Genomic DNA, 21,300 nt, shown 5'->3' with positions numbered 1-21,300 from the left:
AAAGGTGCCAGAGGAACATTGAGCTAAGAAAACACAGTAAATGCACATCAAGGGAGGAAGGAAGGAAGGAAGGAAGGAAGGAAGGAAGGAAGGAAGGAAGGAAGGAAGGAAGGAAGGAAGGAAGGAAGGAAGGAAGGAAGGAAGGAAGGAAGGAAGGAAGAAGGAGACAGATTATTTGTAAGAGGAAGCAAAAAAAACTAACCACCGTCCTTAGTCTGGATCTGCCCGCAGCGTTTCATCGTATTCGTTCAGACGATGATGGGAAAGTGAGTGAACAGTTAAGAATCCTCTTAGTTGTGAGCCTGTCTTTTACAGTCAACTGGAACCTGGTGTGTATTGAGTGCATGACGCAGCCTGTTACCGTACACTCTGACAGGCCCCAGCCTCTCATCTCCAGTAACTATCCCTCCACGGTGTCTAGCTGTCGCCAGGGAAGATCACCCTGGGCACTTTGCCAGCCCGTCACAGGACAAACACACCCGGACACCGTTGTTTTTATACATATGAGATTTCACTCATTGTTATTGCTACAATGAACCTGATTAAACAAACTCCTCCAGATGTTCACCCTGAGGTCAAGCAGCAACAGAGGAATCTGTCCCTGATCTCAAGCAGGTCTCAAGCAGTTTCCACAGGCTAATAAGTGAGGGAAAGTGACCTGTTGCTGTGGTTCTGTCTGTGTGTGTGGGCCTGGTCCCATTGCTCTCTAACACCGGTTCAGGACCTGTGGCCAGATTTCATGGTTTTAATCAGCCAAGCTCCTTTTCCTTCAGCATTGTTGCTTGTTTCTCAGCAGCATGAGCAGGTTTGTGATAACAATAGCGTTTCTTTTCACTCTTTAAAAATTACGTAGATTAATATTGCTGTAATTATCCTATTGCACAGCTGTGTGCAGCTGTATGAGCTTTGTTCCTTGTATATAAGTATATGAAACCACATGATTTGTATTAAGTGCAGCCACACGTCGTTGGATGCGTTCATGGGGTGTTTAAACAAAAACCTCAGTTTGATATTTGTGTGGAGGCAAACCCCAACCAGAGGTCACATGGTTCCTAATTGCTACCAGGAGACTTCCCTGAAATGACAAACATGCTGCAATGTTCCCACAGCGTCTTATGTTGTAAAAGCGCTGACCTAAAGCATTTTAGTTTAAACAGATCAAACTACAGGCACCGACTTCTAGAACCCATATAATTCACTGTCTGCGCTGAGGTTTTCCCACATTCCTTTACTCATGTTTTATGGCACCAACAGATGTAGAGTAGAGGGCAGATTCATTTCTGGTATTGTATTACAAGAAGGCAGTATCAGTAAACCTAGGAGTTAATAAAATGTGGAATTGATTTTCACCTCAGTGCAGCCTGTTGGATTTGGTTCTGGTATTGTTCTATGCACAACAGTACCTTCAGTCTTAGTGTGAATCTGCATATGGAACCTGGATCCACTACATTCACATAATGAGCACACTGGGCATGTTAAAGGTTCTCAAAGATTCTTAGACTCAGCAGGAGTCCCTGGCAATAAGCAGGCATGTGGGAGGGGCCGGCCCAAAGAACAGGGTGGAACTGTGAGCAGAGCAGATTCAAACCAGAGGAACATAATCCACGGTTCCCTGGTTCTCTAAAGCAGCTAGAGGAGAGAAATGGTCCAGATGGCGTCACTGAAGCCTGTGTTCTGTCTGGGACTGTATTTGTCGGTTTGGATCAGCACCAAAGCAGGTAAGAGCACGATTAACTTACAAAACATGAGAATTCTTCTGTGGTGACATGTGTTACATTCCTTCAGCATTAGTAGAATTTATGCTTTGTCTCACTTTTCACAAGTACTGAACAAAAAGTGCTTTATTAGTGGAGAAAATGGTTGTGTTGATCAGATTATAAAAAAGACAAGGGATAACTAATAGAAAAAGGAGGTGACAGCTGTTTAATATTCAGTGCAGGGAGAGAACAACTCACTGTGTGTTAAAGGAAGATGTCTGATTGTTGCCAGATACTTGTTTTTTTTTTCAGCTTGTACAGATTGTGGATCTTTATAGTTTGGTTTTAATGTCCCACCTTCACGCTAGAAACCTTGTTTACTTTTTTTTAAACTGTTTCAAATACTTTCCTCCCGGTACGGACTCTAAAACAACGTTTGTGTGTGGTGTTGTTTTTATTCCCTGACTCTAAATCTGACCTTTCTCATACTGTCTCCTCCAAAACTGTTGGGCTAGTGAAAGGAATTCCTTTATTCAATTGGACAGAGACCCACATTCCAGCTTTCATTTCCAATTGTTACACAACGCTGCACCTTTTGATTAAATCCACACAACTCATGTCAGATTTGACTTATTTAGTTTTCAAATGTAGTTGTAATAATGGCATCAAGCTGTGACCCACTGGCGTCTTCCTTGGTGATGCTTTTCCAGGCGTTCACTTTAGCCTCCTCGGGTTTTGTGTGTTACTTCCCTCAGTCTCCGCTTTTGTAGTTGAATGTATGATCTGTTCTTCAAGTCTGGAGCTTGACTGGTCCAGTCTGAAACAAGCTCCTGACATTTTCTGTTTGGGATGAATAAATAGAACCTTTCTAGCTTGGTGTCTCATCAGATAGTGAACTTTCTGTACCTTCCAGTCTGATCTTTGTTCTCATCTCTAATGAGAGGAAGAGCCTAAGTACCTTTATTCATGAAGACTATAACACAATATAATATATACTATAATAATAATATAATATAATATAAGTAGAATGTGATATCTTTACTCTATTTCCGGAGGTACTAATTTGATCATCCGTTTTTTCCTGGTTTCTGTTGTCAACTGCTGTTACTTACTTTGTATGTACACCAGCAGTTTCTTCCTTCTTCAGGACATTCTGAATGGTTGTATTAAATTTGGTCAATGTTTGTGTGATGCTCTGTGTGATGAGTTGTGTTCCATCTGCTCTCAGCGTCACATGTCACTCATAACTCAAACCACACAAATAAATAACAAGGCAAGAATAATTAGAGTGATCGTTCATTCATTTCAGTTTAAAATACACAAATCAAATAGTAGAGAGTCTACGAACATGATGTAAATTCAACACATCAACACCTTCTTGAAAATATACATGACGCAAACAGAAACATGTAGATTTGGTCAAATCTTAGCTAAAGGGTAGGCTCATTTATATGTTCTGTGTCAACATGTTCAGGCAGCAGTCTAAACCTTTGACAGTTGTATCAAGTTAAGTGACAGCATCTCCTTAAACCTGAGCAGGAACTACCTGATGTGCTAATGCCAGAGGTGCAAACAAGAAATCAATACGGTCTGAGCTCTCTCCAGCAAACAGGCTGAGTGGGAGAGGAGCCTGTTTTTCTTCTGGCCCAGCTAGTTTCCAATGAGTCTGGACCCCATAGAGGGCATCCTATGATCCCCTGTGCTGTTCTCACGTTTGTGCGTTTGTGTTTCTTGTTTTATACCCTTTTCTGATCAAGGACCATGTCCACGAACATAGAGGTGCTGATTCTGACATCAGCTGCTTCACACTCAGCTGCAGTGCAAACCACTGCAGTGCACATTTAAGGTCCAGCTCCATAGTAGCTGATGGGACATCAGTCATAATTAGGCTTATTTCAGAACAAGCGATCTTCTAGAGCTGCTCCAGAACACAAAGTCTTGCAGAAGCATCTGGATGCACAGAGCTTTTCTCAGATTGTGTCCTGCCTGTGCCTCCTGCCTTAGAGTTTTTGGTAGACCTGCCGCTTGCCTTCTCTCACAATGAATTGTAGACAGTGATAACTGTCCTCCTGGTTTCCAGTTTTTGACCATTCTCCTCTATCTAGAAGTTCTTCAGACAGAAAATTAATCTACACGCGAACAGTTCCCAGCATTCCTGTCACGCTACATGATTTATTTCTTTACATTCATTCCTTTTTATGAATAATTACCTTCTTTAGATTTAGATGCTGTTAAATAGATAGAATAAGAATAGTTTTGTTGTATAAGCATGCACAACGACATTAAAGAATTATCTAATCATATTCCTATACTGACATCAAACCTAAATGTTTCTAGTCTACAGCGAAGGAAAGGAATTTGTCTCAGTGTTCCAATACTTTTGGAGGAGACTCTCGGGAACAGTGAGGAACAAGTGGAGGAGGAGGTGAATTTTAGAGTGTTTCTCTTACAGATTGAGGGTGAAGGTTATCTTGACTATAAAAAGAAGAAAAGAAAGGAAAATATTTAGACATTACACAAGTTAATAAATATAAAACATGTCATTATATTCCCCATAGATTCAACATCGCCCAAAGCTGAGAATGTTCGTTGGGTGTCTCTGGACTTTAAAACCATCCTCGTGTGGACCACTCCGCCATCCAGCCACACCTACACTGTGCTTTATAGTTGGTGAGTACCTTTATACAACGTGACAGACAGTGCATTTGACAGTAGGAGTTGTATTATACAAGTGGAGTCAGAATCCCTGGAGAGACAGAAGAAACAAATGATGCAGAAAAGGCAGGAGGCCGGTGCAGAAAGCTGTGAGTGTGTGTGTGTGTGTGTGTGTGTGTGTGTGTGTGTGTGTGTGTGTGTGTGTGTGTGTGTGTGTGTGTGTGTGTGTGTGTGTGTGTTTGTGTGTCTGTGTGTGCGTGTGTGTGTGTGTGTGTGTGTGTGTGTGTGTCTGGTGGACGGGCTAGAGGCTCTGACTCTATTACCAGCTCCAGGTTCTCTGATGCGGGAGCTGTAGACACATTGAACAACAGGGGGCATCAGTAGAGGCTGTGGTGCTTAGAGGTAACAAGCAGCAGATGTTGAAGGTTCTGACTGAAGCTTCTCAGGTTATTCTGTAGGACCCTGTTTGTACAGTGGCTCTGGACTGTGGTAAAGTGTACATACTGTAGCTTAGGGCCACGATGGAATGGCCATAGGATTTAAGGCTCTCTGGAGCTTACATCTGCACATACACTTGGCTTCCACTGAATAGAAGAGGAAATGTCTGAACACTGGGAGCCAGGTCTTTGGGTATAACATCAGTGTCTGACCTCACAGATGCTCCCCTGGAGGATTGGTCAAAAGTTCCCTTCCCACAGACACACTCACACACACAGCCAACAGTTGTAGATGTCTTTACTTACGACATGGACTAATTCAGTGTAAATGTCCACATCAGTCCTTTAAATGTCAGCTCTGTGTTTTCACGGTTTTGTTTGTGTGCTTATGTAATATCAGGAATGATAATGACTGGCTTGAGAGTCCTGACTGCATCCGGCTGTCAGAATCAGAATGTGACCTGACCAACAAGCTTGAATCATACGACAGGTAAGAAACAACAAAGGTTTTCAGTGTATTTTTTCCAGTCATTAGTCCTTCAGACTTTTTCAGACTAAGCAGTGGTAATTTAAAAAAAAAACAATAGGAATAAGAATGCCTTTATTAGTCCCACAGCGGGGAAATTGTACCTCGCAACAGCAACTGGACAGAAAAACAGAGATAAAGCAATAATACTATACAAACACATCCATAACAGAGCACACACCCATGAACAGAGCACATGCAATTCAGATTGAAGAGTCTGATAGCAGCAGGTGGGAAAGATCTGTGATATCTCTCTTTCCCACAGTGAGGGTGGATCAGGATATTTACTTTATTTAGAAAAGACTGTGTGTCAGGCCTTCAGAAGAAAGAGGAGAGGACATTTGATGATGAATGCTGTTGCTGCTTAGTCTTTCAGTCAGGTTAGGGTTATCCCATTTAATTACTTAAGAATAAAATCAATTTTGATTTTCACTACATCAAACCTTACTGGACATACTATACCACTGTGAAGTGTCACTCAAAGACCTAGTGGGATCAAGGAGGCTTGAACTAGCAACCTCCTGTTTCCCAGCCAGACGCTAACAAATTTAATAAACAAATAAATAATAATAATAAACAATAAACAAATTTGTATTGCAATGCAATTTAATTAAATAAAGTTTATATTTTAGGCGTGTTAAATTTATAGTGTACACTGACTAACCTGTTTCATTGATTTGAGCACTGCGCACTCTTAAGTAAAGGTTATCTGATGTTTTTGTATACAGTATATGTTTGAGCATATTTGCATTATTTTTATTACGTAACACATAATCATTTGAAATCCTATTTTTTGTGTATATATTACTTAAAAGGCGTATGTTTTATGAGGGGCAAGAATCATTATTTGGAGGTTTTCCAGACCTGTGGTGCCATATGGGGTGCCAAATGTAAAAAGAGTATGTATAACTAGTTTTCTCACATTTAACTAAATGACACAAAATATTTTCTCACATTTAGTTAAAAATGTTAAAAATAAATATTAGTATTAAATGTTAAAATAAATGTAAATGTAAATTTAAATAGTATACCTAAATGTAAATGTAAAAGTAAAACTAATTTTCCACCACTTTTTTAGATGTTTAAAATATACTCTTCAGTTTTTAAACTATGTTTTAAACATTTAAAGTAAACTTCTAATTTCGTTTTTTTTAATTTTGACTCAGATTTTTGCTAATCAAATCCCTGTGTTTTTTAACTTGATTGTTAAAAACGATCCTTTTTTTCTTTCTATCTCAGATTGTTGCTGTACATTGAATTTAAAACAGGTGAAACGATAGCAACCTTGCGTTTTTTCCACGACACATTTTCAGAGAGAACGGGGACTAAGTCACAGGCCTTTCACATCCTTTGGTGTATGATTACCCTGTTTGTCCACCAGGTGGCAGCATCGGCATTGCAAAGCATCACTTTTAGCTAGCTTTACTAGAGGAGCAAGCGCTCATCAGAGCTCCATTTTATTTCCACAACCACTGCACCAAAAAGAGCAGTAGCTACAGTACCTCAACACCGATCTAACATGCAAACCATCTATAGAGCACCTGATAAACAGTAGCCAATACTAACTGGTAGAATGCTGTAGTTTTTGGTGTCATCCTTATTGTCCACTGCATCCGTGATACTATACACATCTGTACATTAGGTCCATACACACTACACTGAAAAAAATCAAGATTCAAGATTCAAAAAACGTCATTCTTCTTAGAGGTAAATTAGTTTGCACACTTTGATCACTTTCACAGTTAGAGGTACATTGAAGAATGTAGTGGCAATTTAAAATAAGAATGCTACTGTAACACATCTACACACACTCACATCAAAATACTAGCTAAAGTTTTATCATACATGTTATTGAAGATCAACCCTTACAGAAGAAGGAGAAGTTGTACAGTACAGATTGATGGCACCGGTAGAAAGGATCTCCGGTGGCATTCTGTGGAGCACCTAATACTGATCAGCCTCTGGCTGAAGGTGCTCCTCTGTCCAGCCACACACTGTGTAGGGGGTGGGAGGTGTTGTCTAGGATAGAGAGGAGTTGGACCAGCATCCCCCTCTCAGCTACAGCATGTAGGGGTCCAGCTCCACCCACAGAACAGAACCAGCCCTCCTGATCAGTTTGTCCAGTCTGTTACTATCAGCTACAGTCATGCGGACCACAGCGTAAAACACTACACTGGACCCACAGACTCATAGAACATCCTCAGCATGGAGCTGCAGACGTTAAAGGACCTGAGCCTCTTCAGGAAGTACATCCTGCTCTGAGCCTACACAGCTGAGGAGTTCTTTTTCCAGTCCAGTTTATTGTCTAAGTACACTCCCAGGTATCTGTACTTCGTCACGACCTCCACCTCTTCCTTTTTAATAGTGAGAGGTGTGACAGGACTATCAGATTTCCCAAAGTTTAATATCAGCTCCTTAACTCATCAGCTCCTTATCAGCTCCATTAACATTCAGCGCACGGCACTGAACGTTAACGCTGGAGTCTGGGATGACGTCATGCAGCCAGGTCTCCGTGAAACACTTTAAACTACATTCAGCAAAGATTTTCTCCTCTCTCACTAGAGCTGTCAGTTTGTCCATTCTATTATACAGTGACCTCACGTTGCCCATAATCAGCGAAAGGAGATGCGAATTTAATCTCACCTTCTCTTTGCGCAGCACCTTTCTTTGGTTTTTATTACCTCCACAATCCCCTCACTTTCCTCTTTATTTCTTCAGGAAAGCTTCATGTTTTGGACAGAATTGAGCATTTTGCCAATTTTTGAGCATTTTTATTTTTCATTTAGATTATCTATTCTTTGTAAACAAAGAATAGATCTTAGATAATTTATTTCAAATAATTAAGTTTGCACATCTACTTAAAAATATTAAAATTACTACTTAATGCGAGTTTGTTCAGAACACAAGACATTGTGTATTTTTCCCTTAACATATTTTATTTTTGTAATCCTTGACAAAGTCTTGAATGAGGTCGTTTGGAGTGAAGGGACCACTCCTGAAGACGTTCTACGACTCTGTGGTGGCTTCAGGCATCCTTTACAGTGTGGTCTGCTGGAACAGCAGCATCACAGGAAGGGAGAGGAAGAAGCTGGACAAGGACATTAAGAAGTCCAGCTCTGACCTGGGCTGCACTCTGGAGTCAGTTAGGGAGGTGGGATACAGAAAGGTCCTAGGAAAATATGCATCAATGCTGGACAATGAGTCTGACCCACTGCACACACTGTCTGACCTGGAGAGCAGATTCATTGACAGACTGATCCACCCTCGCTGTGGGAAGGAGAGATTCTGCAGGTATTTTCTTCCTGCAGCTGTCAGACTTTACAATGAACATCTCTAACACGGTGCACAATTCCACCACACTGCCACACACACTATGCAGTTACACCAGTCACCAGTTACCAGTTACACCAGTTATAACAAACTATTTTTCTTTTTTTAACAAATTTGTAGTTATTATCTTCTGTGTTACTTAACATGGTGATTTCCCCATTGCAATGGTTTAACTTCAGGAGCCTTGTCAGGTTCATTACTGGAATTTCTGCACTAATGATGTCATGAAAATAAAGAAAATCGACTATTAGCATGTGTGTTCAAACCTTTGACTTGAACTGTAGAGTAGTTGTATTTTTACATCCTGTAGGGAAACAACTTGTGACCTTGTGTCATGTCATGACCCTACAGGTCCAATTGGTTCTATGTGAATCCATTTTGACCTGAATAGATGTGTGGGGGTAGTTTCTTGGAGACCGTGTTGACAGCCACAGCCAGCATGGTTCCCAGTCATAACCATTACTCATTTCCTAGCCTGGAAATAGGATAGGATGTGACACGACTCTTTTAATCCCACATTGGGGAATTTTTTGTGTTTTTAGCAGCAATTGACAGGACAAAAAAAGTAAACAACAACAGAAATAAGCAAAAACAACAGTAATACTTGTACATACTTGTACCAAGTAATATTTATATATACAGTAATATTTAAACAGTGAACAGTAATAAATTGTAAACAATGAGGTATCAAGCAAAAAAACAAAATATTCACATATTCACGGTGTCAAAAACAATGACTGATGAGAGGGTGGAGACCTATTTTGACCTATGACCCTAAGCCAGGTGTGTCAAACGCAAACCAGTCCCTTGCTGGTTTTCCAGCTCTCGCCTGCTAATCACATTGATTAATCAGCAGCTGCATGAGCCAACTGACAGACTAGCGGGGACACTGGCCCTCGAGGACCGCAGTTTGACACCCCTGCCCTAAGATATCTGTGCATGTCACATACCTGGGCCCCAGAGTCATAAGAACAAAACCCATTTAAGACGGTTTACAATGATCTGGATTGGAGAGTAAGAGAGAAGCTGCCGACAGCTACTCAACACCATCAGGAATGTGGAGGTGAACTACTTCTTATGAGGGCTGACTGAGTGAATGAAAGTGTGTGAAATTGTCAGTAAAACAAAATGCACACGTGGGTTACAACATTACATTATTTAATTTTATTTAAAAATAAGTTCTGTTATAGTAGTGATTTTAAAATCTGAAATGATAAAAAAAAACACTGAAGCAGATGTTTACAAGCCTTAGTCTGGCAGATTGGCCCCTTAAAGGGTCTGGCCCAGTGTATTTTACATATACAGTAATGGAAGCATGTAAATGTATTTGTGTACACAGGAGCGTCTCTGCTGACATTAAAACAGAACCTGCAAGCATGGACTATGACTATGACCAAGATGAGTTGCCTCATACGTATTCTCCAACCTTCAACCCCTACAAATACAGTAGGTACCACACACACACACACACACACACACACACACACACACACACACACACACACAAATATTTGGCACTTAATGGAGCCTCCTCTAGGTGTTCATCCATAAGTGCATTGACAGTTTCTGTTGCTGCTCTAGTTTCCACATCAGCTGTTTCTGGTAATGGCAGGCGTGAAAGCCCATCTGCATTACCATGAGCCTCTGACTTCTTGTACTCTATCTTGTAGTTGTGTGCAGACAATATCTTTCAATGCGTGCAGCAGCCATTGTTGCGCTCCTCCCCCCACTGCCAAACCACCCCATCTCTTAGCAACAAATACAGTGGTGCCATGACTGTACCGTACTTTGATTTGCCACAAAGCATCCACAGTAAAATACCAAGACCAAAAATGCTTGTAGCTCTTGTACGTTTGATGGTGGTGCGGCCTCCTGTATTGCTCTGAACTCTTCAGCCGCTGGATGTACTCCCTTTCCATCCAACACATGTATTTGAGGTTTGTTAAACTCACATTTCTCCTTCCTCACTCGCAGTCCATTTTCCTTCAAACGCTGCAGTACTCTGTCCAGATTGTGCAGGTGTTCTTGTTTTAAATTCCCTGTCGCCAGCAGATCATTCAAATGAACAAGCACATCAAGGTCTTTCATGATTGTTACCATAATTCTTTAGAAGATGGAAGGGGTTGAACTGATTTCAAAAGGCCAGGGCGTGTTTGTTGTTGTGTACTTTTTTGACTTCTCATCCAGTAACACTTACTGATATATCTTTTGATAAAACTTTTCCTCCACTTGGCTAATAACTAAGAGTGTTTCTCTCGGCAGTTTCCAAGTTTAGCGCTACTTTAAACGCTCTGGCAAATGTCAGTTTCTCGTCTGACAACAGCTTTCATTGGTAAGAAAGTTCCAAGAGCACTAATACAAGTTCAAAAGTTGAGTTATTTATGGAAGAATTTCATTTTAACAAGCAAAATATAGACAAATGTGAGTGTAAAGGAAAGTTTTTTGGGCTTTTTCCAGTGCAAAAAAATGTCAGAGGTTTGTATAGGTCTACCATACCCAAGCTGTGTGGAAATGTTACTGCTTCTGGACTTACAAACAATTTTTAGATGATGACATCAAAAAATGGTTCCTTGGGTTTAATCAAGAATTTTCTTGGCTTTAAGCTGAAATGTGCAGATCAAATATGTAGCATGCTATGCATTTTCCATGACAGTATTCCTGCCTTATTATACATTCAGTTAACTCATAACTCATTCATCTAACATATTTAAACTTTTCTGTATACTTTTCAGTTTAAGTCAAGTACACTTGAGTATAATTACGTTAATTAAGTCTAGATGAAAAACACTTAACCTTGTAACTAGAAACCAAGGATACTTGATCACTTAAATATACTTTAGTTTGGTGTATCTTTGATTCTATGTGCATACTGTACAAGTGAACTTAAAGGATACTTTTTCCTTATAAAAATAGTGTAGTTGTATGCACTACAAGGGAAGGTACAAAAGAGCAGAGCTCAGACCAGGTATCATTTATTTAATATCATCCCTTAGATTTAAATGTAAGTCAGCCCCAACCCCCAAGCCCCAACGTGCACACTTCAAAATTAAAATAAGAGAATATAATATAATAGCTAAAATATGTGATGTGTGCTACTTTCAACTCTCAGGAGCAATCTGTGGTGGAAATTCCCCATAAACAAGCATATGAGAGAGATGTCTTTTGTGTAGTTTATTATAAATATAATGGGGAAAGCAAATCAAAAACATGTTGATCATACACATTAACCAACCAAAAACTAGCTGGGGAGATCAATGGTATACACCACGGAGGCGCAATGCAAAGATCCCAAAATCCTCAAGTCGTCTCTGTCCTTTTGTCCTTTTCCTTGGCAGTGTGGAATGTCTCTTTGGTCCAATCAACTTGTTTGTACTGCCTCATCTCTGTTGCTGTGTGTGTAAATGTTTACAAAAGCACAAAGGCACAATTTTTCCCGTTACACAATCCCATAAACCTGGGTTGAAATCTGATCATACCTGCTCCTCTCTCCTCTGTCCAGGTAACATCAGTGCTGTTGAATTTACTGTGGCAGCTGTGGATAAGAGCAGAGTGAGGGTCAACATCACAGACCCTCTGACCAGTATTCATAAAAGTGGGAAGCAACTCAGCATTAGAGACGTCTTCAGAAATGACCTGAAGTACAAAATCAGCTACTGGAAGTCTGGAAGTACAGGAAAGGTACAGTACAGTACTGGTGGATGGATGGATGGATGGATGGATGGATGGATGGATGGATGGATGGATGGATGGATGGATGGATGGATGGATGGATGGATGGATGGATGAACAGACGGGTGGATGGACAGACGGGTGGATGGACAGACGGGTGGATGGATGGAAGCATCAGGAAGTGTTGAAATGCTCATGGAATCCTCAGGTTTGCAGGCACAGTGAGTGAGAGTTTGTACCATTTTCTGTTCTCTCCTGGTAGAGAGACACCATATCTGACTCCAGTATAGCAGAGGTGCCAGAACTAGATCCAGGAACCGGATACTGCTTCATGGTGGCAGCTTACATCCCCTCCAGACCCAGAAGCAGCCAGTACGGAGCCTGGAGCAGACAGCAATGCACAGACGGAGACTTAACAGGTGTGTACATCTCATATACATGCAGTACTGTACATGCAGTACATGGAGTAGGTGATGGCTCTAGCAACATCTATGCTTTTGCTCGGAAAATTGTTTATTAATGCAGAATTATTAAAAGTAACAAATGAGGACTTTCAATTATCCACTACTGAAACACAAGGTTAATAAATTATTGATTTGTAAAAAAGGTTAAAAGGACATTTTGAAGAGCATCATTCGTTTGTAAAAGTAACTGGAAGCATCAGAGACCTGTCCAGTTACAGTAACTGAGCCGTGTCTTCTAACTGACTCTAATTCCCTCAGCAGAGTTAAGCGTTGGAGCCTGGGTTGGTGTAGTCTTCAGCCTGCTCGCAGGCACAGTCATCATCATTACAGTGATCGTCGTCTGCTGCAAACAAAGAACCAAACACAGCCACACATCATCATCACAACACATTTAACAGGACACTGTCTACTATCACTTATCTGTTTGACTTTTTGTTATTTTGTTGTTTGTTCCCATTATTTTTGCATCAACTGTCCATTTTCAAATCAATACATACGCTAGTGTAATTTGTTATGTGTTTAAATGTTGGCCCATCATCATTTCGCTAAAGTCTCGCTTAAGATTAAACAATTATATTTATCTAAAGCTTCAAGGAATGACCTGTAGTACTAAACCTAAGGTGAAGAATGTATTACAGTATGTTCATGTTGTGTGGGGTTGTGTGGAGCAGGGGCCTCATGTACGAAGGATACCATGAATCTACATGTCTGTCTACACGTCAGAAGTATCACTAAATACTGTAAGGGTAGAAATGTGCTTAGATCTACGGTAGCTTCCTGGCTGGAATAAGTACTTTACTACAGCTATTGGTCCGTTGATGACACTAAGAGGTGAAACTGGGAGACAGTTATTAATGATTATGATTAAAAACTAATATAATTAATATACAGCCACGCGTCTGCAATTAGATGGATGATGAAGCTGAAATGTGCAGATCATATATGTAGCATGCTATGCATTTTCCATGACAGTATTCCTGCCTTATTATACATTCAGTTAACTAATAACTCATTCATGTAACATATTTAAACTTTTCTGTATACTTTTCAGTTTAAGTCAAGTATACTTGAGAATAATTACGTTAATTAAGTCTAGATGAAAAACACTTAACCTTGTAACTAGAAACCAAGGATACTTGATCACTTAAATATACTTTAGTTTGGTGTATCTTTGATTCTATGTGCATACTGTACAAGTGAACTTAAAGGATACTTTTTCCTTATAAAAATAGTATAGTTGTATGCACTACAAGGGAAGGTACAAAAGAGCAGAGCTCAGACCAGGTATCATTTATTTAATATCATCCCTAAGGTGAAGAATGTATTACAGTATGTTCATGTTGTGGGGGGTTGTGTGGAGCAGGGGCCTCATGTACGAAGGATACCATGAATCTACATGTCTGTCTACACGTCAGAAGTATCACTACATAAGGGTAGAAATGTTCTTAGATCTACGGTAGCTTCCTGGCTGGAATAAGTACTTTGCTACAGCTATTGGTCCGTTGATGACACTAAGAGGTGAAACTGGGAAACAGTTATTAATGATTATGATTAAGAAGTAATATAATTAATATACAGCCACGCGTCTGCAATTAGATGGATGATATAAAAATATGCGCAAAACGGTTCAAACATATACTGTATGCTACAGCTCTGTTGGATAAAGTGTTTGAGGATCTAACAAAGGATCTAATAGAATCTGGTGGATGTGCCCGTTCTTGGATTGTGATGCAGTGAGAAGCCGCACAGCCAGCCACATCCAGCTGCTGATCATAGGGTTCCAGCCACGGGGGTATAAAGAAGGAGCTGCAGACTGGTCGGGTATTGGAGTCATCTGTATGTCAGCAAGGCATCAAGTTTCCATACAACGATTGATCAGGGCACTGGACATTAAAGTGCAGTTTGCAGAGAGAGACAGTTCACCTGATGTAATTGGAGCCATCGACTGGACACATCACTATAAAAGCATCAGGAAACATTTTTATTTTCAACGTACAAATGTGTGAAGCACAAATTGTAGCAAGGTGCCTGGTTTAACGATGATTCATTCATTGGTACAGATTTGAAGCTGGTACCAGATCAGCGGCTTCATGGTCACTAAATAACTTAACGGCCTAATGTGCGGAATCTGCAGCATTAACACATGCACACATTTGATGATAAGAAAGCGTGACACAGGAGGAGTCTGCTACTCAATCACCTGCGTTCAATTCTACATTGATTGGGATGTACGAAGGAAACATGCGTAGATTCGTACTTACTAGTAGAGGGTGATACAGCTCAACTTATGCAGTTTTCTGGATTTGAACTAGGACAAGTCTAGTTGGAAATCGTTTTACATGAGGTCCCTGCCGATTAGGATGTTACCTAATTTCATTATCGCTGTTTGGAAACATTCTTGATTGTAATCTTTGATACACACAAGTTTTGCATCTTGTCTCCTGCGCATATTAAAAAAATACTGTTTTTATCTTTGCAATTTAAGCGTCTAGCTCTAGTATCATGAAACAATTCAACGTTCTTTAGATCAGGGTTTTTTAATTCCCTTTTCACCAGAGAAATGTTCTAAGGAGCGTGAACAAGAGTAATTGTTACTCATTGAGCGTAAAATGTTGTTCAGTGTTGGTCGCTATGGAGTTAATCTTCTCATACATTCAATGGCGCTCAACCCACCCAGTGTTTCAGACAGTAAAATGAAAAGTAATAGTATATCTCACTTCTCTAAAATGTCTTGAAATGAATCTAGTACTGTATGTTCATTCTTTTCATAACTCTGCAATAAACAATAAACCACTTCAGTTTTTTCCTCTGTGGAACTCATATTTGAACATAAGCTTCCTTAGATAGGATAGGATAGGATAGAACTCTATTAATCCCACAATAGGGAATTCTTTTGTTTTACAGCAGCAAAACAAAACAAACAAAAACCCAAGACAGATAGAACGAAAACAACAGTATTAAAGGAAAACTTTACAGATTTTCAAAGGGGGTTCACCAAAATGATGTTGGGTAGTATTTAAGAATGAAGGGACCCTCCATATTAACTATGCAGAGAATTTTTCATTTTTTCCTGTGCAAAAGGTTCTGAAACAAAACAGAGGCTTTCTTTTGCCTCTGGATCACAAACTACAACTGGTGTTTCCTGGTTTCCTCTGTACCTGCCTCAGCGATCATTGCTGGGGCAGGTACCCCACTGTTTTTCCTCGCATACAAAAGTGTACAGCACTAATATTCAATGGCCGAAGGTCCTGCTGTAGATTATTTAAAAGACAGGGAGTTCTACAGCACAGTCTGATATTCGTGGTTTGTTAAACTGTACAGTAGGAGCCAGAGTACAGCGCCGACGAGTTACATCGTATGGAGGAGGACGAAGCTGCCCCTGCATCCTGCAACAGCTGAGAGCCGGATACATCATGTCGCTGAAAGAAGCACAGCTGAATCTAACATACAAACGTTTAGAGAAAGCGTTTTAACAAACGGTTATATTTTAACATTGTGTCTTCATCTGCTGTTAGTGGCTGGAAAAACAATACACTTGTCCCTTCCATGAGTCCCTGTGACGATACGCGCCCGGCCGAGATTACCTACAAAAGGATGAAATTAATTATTTTAATAGTATTAGAGTTGCTGCCACTCAAGCTAATGCACAGGCTAACGTTAGCAACATAAGCTAGAGCTAGTCCAGAACAGTCCAGTCCAAAACACGAGAAGCAGCGGCTCGTAACTGTACTCAAACTTCACAGCACAAAATAAAACAATAAACGGTATTACTCACTCTATGCTCATTCCACCATTCTTTCCCGGCTGTTTTTTCTGGTTTGTTCATTGCACCCTGAAGCTACTTTGGAGTGCTGCTTTGTTTAGTCTGAGCATTGCTGGGGCAAGTAAAGAGGAAAACCACCTGCCGAGGCGTCTTACCAGAGGAATAACCAATAACTTCTCTGTATAGAAATTATAGAGCATTTTAAGTGTCCCTTCATTCTTAAATATTACCAGACATTGTTTTGGTCAATCCCCACTGATAATCAGTGAAGTTTTTGAAGGTATAAGGTCAATTTGAGTAAAATATTAAGTATTAAGTAATTTTGAGTTTGGAAAGAACATATGTATAAGATATTGTACTCATAAAGTTGGTCAAACAATACAATAAGGAGCACACTTAGTAGTTACATATGGTGTATCACTGCAGTGCTATATTGTGAAGACTGATGGCTGTGGGGAGGAATGACCTGCGGTAGTTCCTTCCTGCACTGTGGGTGTAACAGTCTGGTGCTGAAGGAGCTGCTCGCCTTTACAGCAGGGGTGGTCAAACTTGGTCCTCGAGGGCTGCTGTCCTGCTGGTTTTCCAACTCTCCCGGCCCCAGTTACTGCTGATTACCTCGACCTGGTGTGTTCAGTCAGTTGAAAAAGCTAACTGACACACCTGAAGAAAGTGAACAGCAGGGAAAGTTGGATAACCAGCAGGACAGTGGCTCTTGAGGACCTGGGCTGGCCACCCCTGCTTTAGGTGTACACCCAGGTTATTGAGCTCCAAGCCCTACTTTCTGGCATTATAGGGGGGGGGGGGGCACACACTTGCCATTTAGAGATGCAGACAGACAAGATAGTTAGGTCGCCTCCTTGAAAAAATGGCAGCAGAGCATACGGGGGTAAAAGACTCAACCAAAGTATCAATATTTTTGTGGGGGTAACGATCGATATCAATACTAGTGGTGGTATTGATATTAGGATGCTTCCAGCATTTACTGTTTAGTTATTCTCATCTGCCATCTGTTTTCTATGCTTATCTACTCCTGCATAATTTAGTAAGATACAGAAATTATTCAAATATCTAAATATTCAGCTTTTTGAGGAGACGACTGCTTTTACATTTCTTATTTATATCTTTTATCCATCCATCCATTTTCTACCGCTTATTCCCATGCGGGGTCACGGGTGGTGCTGGAGCCTATCCCAGCTGTCTTTGGTCAAGAGGCGGGTACACCCTGGACAGGTAAGACATTAGCATGTTAGTGGTTCAGAACTACTGAAGTTCCACACACACACACTCACGTCCAAGCTGGGTTGCAGGGTTCTGGGGTGCCTTTTCCGCTGCCCTCTGCTTCTCCCGGGTTGGGGGAGTTGGGTGGGGCTCGGGAGCTGCGGTCCCTGCCTGGGGCCAACTGGGCGGCAGGCCGGAGACCTACCCTCCCCACGAATGAGATCAAGCAAATGGTGTGGGTGCGAGAATGTATTTGAGAGTGCATTGGTTCATGTACAGTATGATTGAGTAGTTTGTTGTGAGAAAGTGTATGGTGTATGTGTGTTGATGTACGCGTGGGTGGGTGTATGTGTCTGTGTTTGTGTGAGTTTGTTTGCGTGTGGTGCTGTTGGAGTGTGGGGGGTCCGGTTTTCCGCCCAGGGTACCTTGATCGTCTGCCTGGGTGGTCTCTTTTCTGCTGACCCCCACCAATTGCTGGCCTTGTGCTGCAGGCACAGGATGAGGTCGGGCCGATGGGGTAGGCCCCACTCCGCTCGTGTGGGGGTGGTGGACTGGGGGCAGATCCCACTCTGAGCGCGGGGGCATCTCCTGGCGGGCTGCCTACGGACCATGGGTCCTCGGGCTCCACTCTCTCAGGCCGACCCTCCCACTGGGGGGAGTGTTTGCCCCTGGTTCTCATGGGGCGGACCCACTGTTGCCCACTCTGACCTCGGGTGCTGTCTCTGTGGCTGTTGCAGCTCTGCCTGGGGGCTCTGTGTGGGAGGCTTGGGTCACAACACCTGCCCTCCTGGAACTGAAGGTGTGTGGGCTCCCTGACTGCTAGGATACCTTGCTCTGCTTGTTGGATGGATGTAGTGGCCGAGCCCCTCACATCACCCTGGCTTCCACAAGTGGCATTGTTCATGCACCAACGTCTGCCTCACCCTTTGGGTGAACCATGTTAAGCTACAGCTTTACTAACCGTTTAGTGGGACACTCAACACCTGAGCTGATAAAAAGGGGTTTCCAAACCCAAATGTAAGTATTACTGATACTTATCACTACCAATATCAATAATGTGTGAATATGGAAATTGTGGTGTTGTATGTCATGACTTTTATTAAGTAGTATGGGATATATATAACAATGCATATGTGTATGATGATGATATGTATATGTTTGTATGAGTATGTGCACATACCTTATAATAACACTATTATTGGTATTAGTATTAATCTTCAAGGTAAACCAAAGTTCCAGTTAACAGAATGTGCTAATCCGTCACAGAGACTCTTCAGACCTCTCAATGGGGGCGTGGCTTTATTCATAGACCCACTTTTCAGATCAAGGACTAGGCTTATTCTTTAGACGTCAGCATCTTGGTGTTTCAGAACTACTGAAGACAATGTTGGATAGGGAAATTTCGAATGATTCGTCTTTGAGAAGTTTAAGAACTTTTTGCTGAGCCAAGCATTAATTAATCTAGTAAAACATCAGATGTCAATTTGAAATTAGTAATGATAATAACAATTTTCCTTTGATTAAACCAAATCAGCCTCTAAGATCATGAATACTTGTCGCAGTTCAGTGACCTCTGTCTGAGTCTGAAGAACAATGCACACAAAATCAGATTCTTTCTTAACGTTTTATTAATCTAATACTACAGAACATATGAAATGCATGAAATAATATGAAAATATTCGAATAAATAAAACAAGAAATGAGCAAAAAATATGCATTAAATGATCAGCTTGAACAGATGAATACAAGGATAAAGAATGGCCAATACCTAAGTGTGTGATTGCTTTATTCCAGAGATAAGAGTATTTGTTTCTAACTTTAAAAACTAAGGATAACTAATGAATTTGGAAAGTTAAATTTTAGCATTGTGAGAAACATCAGAATTCTCAGAGGATTTGAGATGTTTTACCTTAATTTGCAGCTGTAGGCCGCTTTGCAGCGTTTCCTGTTACCAGTTCAGGTGAGTGAGTAGTGCCACCCTGGCCCATAAACCAGAGCTCTCGGCCGGTTGTCGTCCCGCAGTGATGATGGCTCAGGGTCAGCGTGGGTTCAGCAGGCAAACTTTGGTTAAGTTGTTAGAGTCCAAGGTATTTCAGTGAGAAGTACTACTTACCCCAACCAGAGCACCCCTGAGTAAGACACTTCGCACTAGCTCCCCGGTCGCCTTGCATGGCAGTAGTAGCAGTAAATGCAGTAGTCAAATTTCATTGTTACATTGTATATGATGACTGAACCCCCATGTTTCATCATCAACGTTGCAAAACAGATACACAATTTAAGATCAAAGCAGAATAAAGAAAAGTAATGCAACCCCAAAAGAAGAGTAAAACAAGTCTAAAGATAGAGGGAATCCAAATTATAACTAAGGTTAAACTGATTAAATACCAGAAGGGCGGTTGTCCACTTCGGGGCAGAGGATGAGAGTTTTGCCTCTGTGCTTGTGGTATTAAACTATTGGACTTGGACTAATTCAAAATTTAAGCTAACTATACTTTTCTCTTTTCATCAAGCTCAGTTCCCATCACACCATACCACAGTACACATGTAACAATTACAGTACTTTGGCACTCAAATCAAGGGGGAAATCAAAAATGATTAAATTATTAAGTAAAGTGCTTTTCAGTTCTAGAACTTAATCTCATTCTTTACAAGTCAGTGTTTTGGTGGTTCAAAACTACTGAAGATGATGTTGGAGGATGAAATGTCTAATGACTGGTCTTTTAAACATTTTAAACATACTATGCAAGTAAACTTCCCTTTATACACAGTGTTGAAAGGTTCATAGATCTCAAACATCCCTGTGTGGATTCGAACCACCAGTCTTCTGTTTTTATATTTATTATTTTTGGCAGTCAGGTGGTCTTTTGTTGTAAAACTAAGACCTAATCTCTTAATCTACAAATCATGGTGTTGTACAATTGATAGATCTGAACTTCCATGGGTGGGCTCAAACCACCTTTTAGTTAATTAATTGTTGTAGTTAAACAGAATAGGCTGAAAAGAAGTGAAGCAGATGACAATTGTATTTGGGTTTTATTTAACACAGAGTCACAATTAGACAGTAATACACACATCACAAATAAAGGTACAGCATTGTTTTTCATGGTTTTCAGTATTGTTTCTATGACTTTTAAAATAAATCTGTATGACAGAAAACAAAATTGAGAAGCTGATACGGATGCAGCTGTAGCTCCTCAGTATTTCTTTGAACATAATATTGATCTAACTATTTAATGATCTGATCATGTTCATGGCTTGGTTGAACAAAATTAACTCAATAACTAAATAAAACAATAAACAATGTCTGTCATCAGTATAAATATTAATTTCCTATTTTTACAAGATTGCACAGAATGACAATGACAGTAATGAACACAGCATGAGATGACCTCAAGTACTGCTTTGTCCACAATTTGTCAAAAGAGCAGTTTTTTCAAACTAACTGATTGAAAACATGTTTCTTCAAAGTAACGTTGATTTAAGAAAAACATGAAAGTCGAAACTAGCGAATTCATCCCCCTCAGAACAGTATTAGTAAATA

The 21,300-nt window shown here is 40.6% G+C and overlaps 1 protein-coding gene across 2 annotated transcripts; it reads left to right on the top strand.

Moving 5' to 3' along the window:
* Nucleotides 1-1,557: 1,557 nt before the first annotated feature.
* Nucleotides 1,558-13,355, top strand: LOC114844887 (tissue factor-like). Of its 2 annotated transcripts, none has more exons than XM_029132561.3 (7): nucleotides 1,558-1,718; nucleotides 4,256-4,367; nucleotides 5,190-5,279; nucleotides 9,985-10,091; nucleotides 12,145-12,323; nucleotides 12,577-12,733; nucleotides 13,040-13,355. In XM_029132561.3, the coding sequence occupies exons 1-7, from the start codon at nucleotides 1,643-1,645 to the stop codon at nucleotides 13,171-13,173; spliced, it is 855 nt and encodes a 284-aa protein (XP_028988394.1). In that variant the 5' UTR covers nucleotides 1,558-1,642; the 3' UTR covers nucleotides 13,174-13,355. The 2 variants fall into 2 exon arrangements, with proteins under 2 accessions (XP_028988394.1, XP_028988393.1); XM_029132560.3 differs by having other exon boundaries at nucleotides 13,037-13,355.
* The last annotated feature ends 7,945 nt before the right edge of the window (nucleotides 13,356-21,300 follow it).

This window comes from Betta splendens, chromosome 17 (assembly GCF_900634795.4).
Source record: "Betta splendens chromosome 17, fBetSpl5.4, whole genome shotgun sequence".
NCBI lineage: Eukaryota > Metazoa > Chordata > Actinopteri > Anabantiformes > Osphronemidae > Betta > Betta splendens.
Note: the sequence above shows the minus strand (reverse complement) of the source record. Positions and strands in the feature narration are given on the sequence as shown.

Bases quoted from the DNA above. Each gene is read 5' to 3' on its own strand.
- LOC114844887 (XM_029132560.3), top strand. From the start codon at position 1,643: ATGGTCCAGATGGCGTCACTGAAGCCTGTGTTCTGTCTGGGACTGTAT. The intron at 1,719-4,255 runs GTAAGAGCACGA...TATTCCCCATAG, and splicing joins TTGGATCAGCACCAAAGCAG to ATTCAACATCGCCCAAAGCT. The intron at 12,324-12,576 runs GTACAGTACAGT...CTCTCCTGGTAG, and splicing joins AGTCTGGAAGTACAGGAAAG to AGAGACACCATATCTGACTC.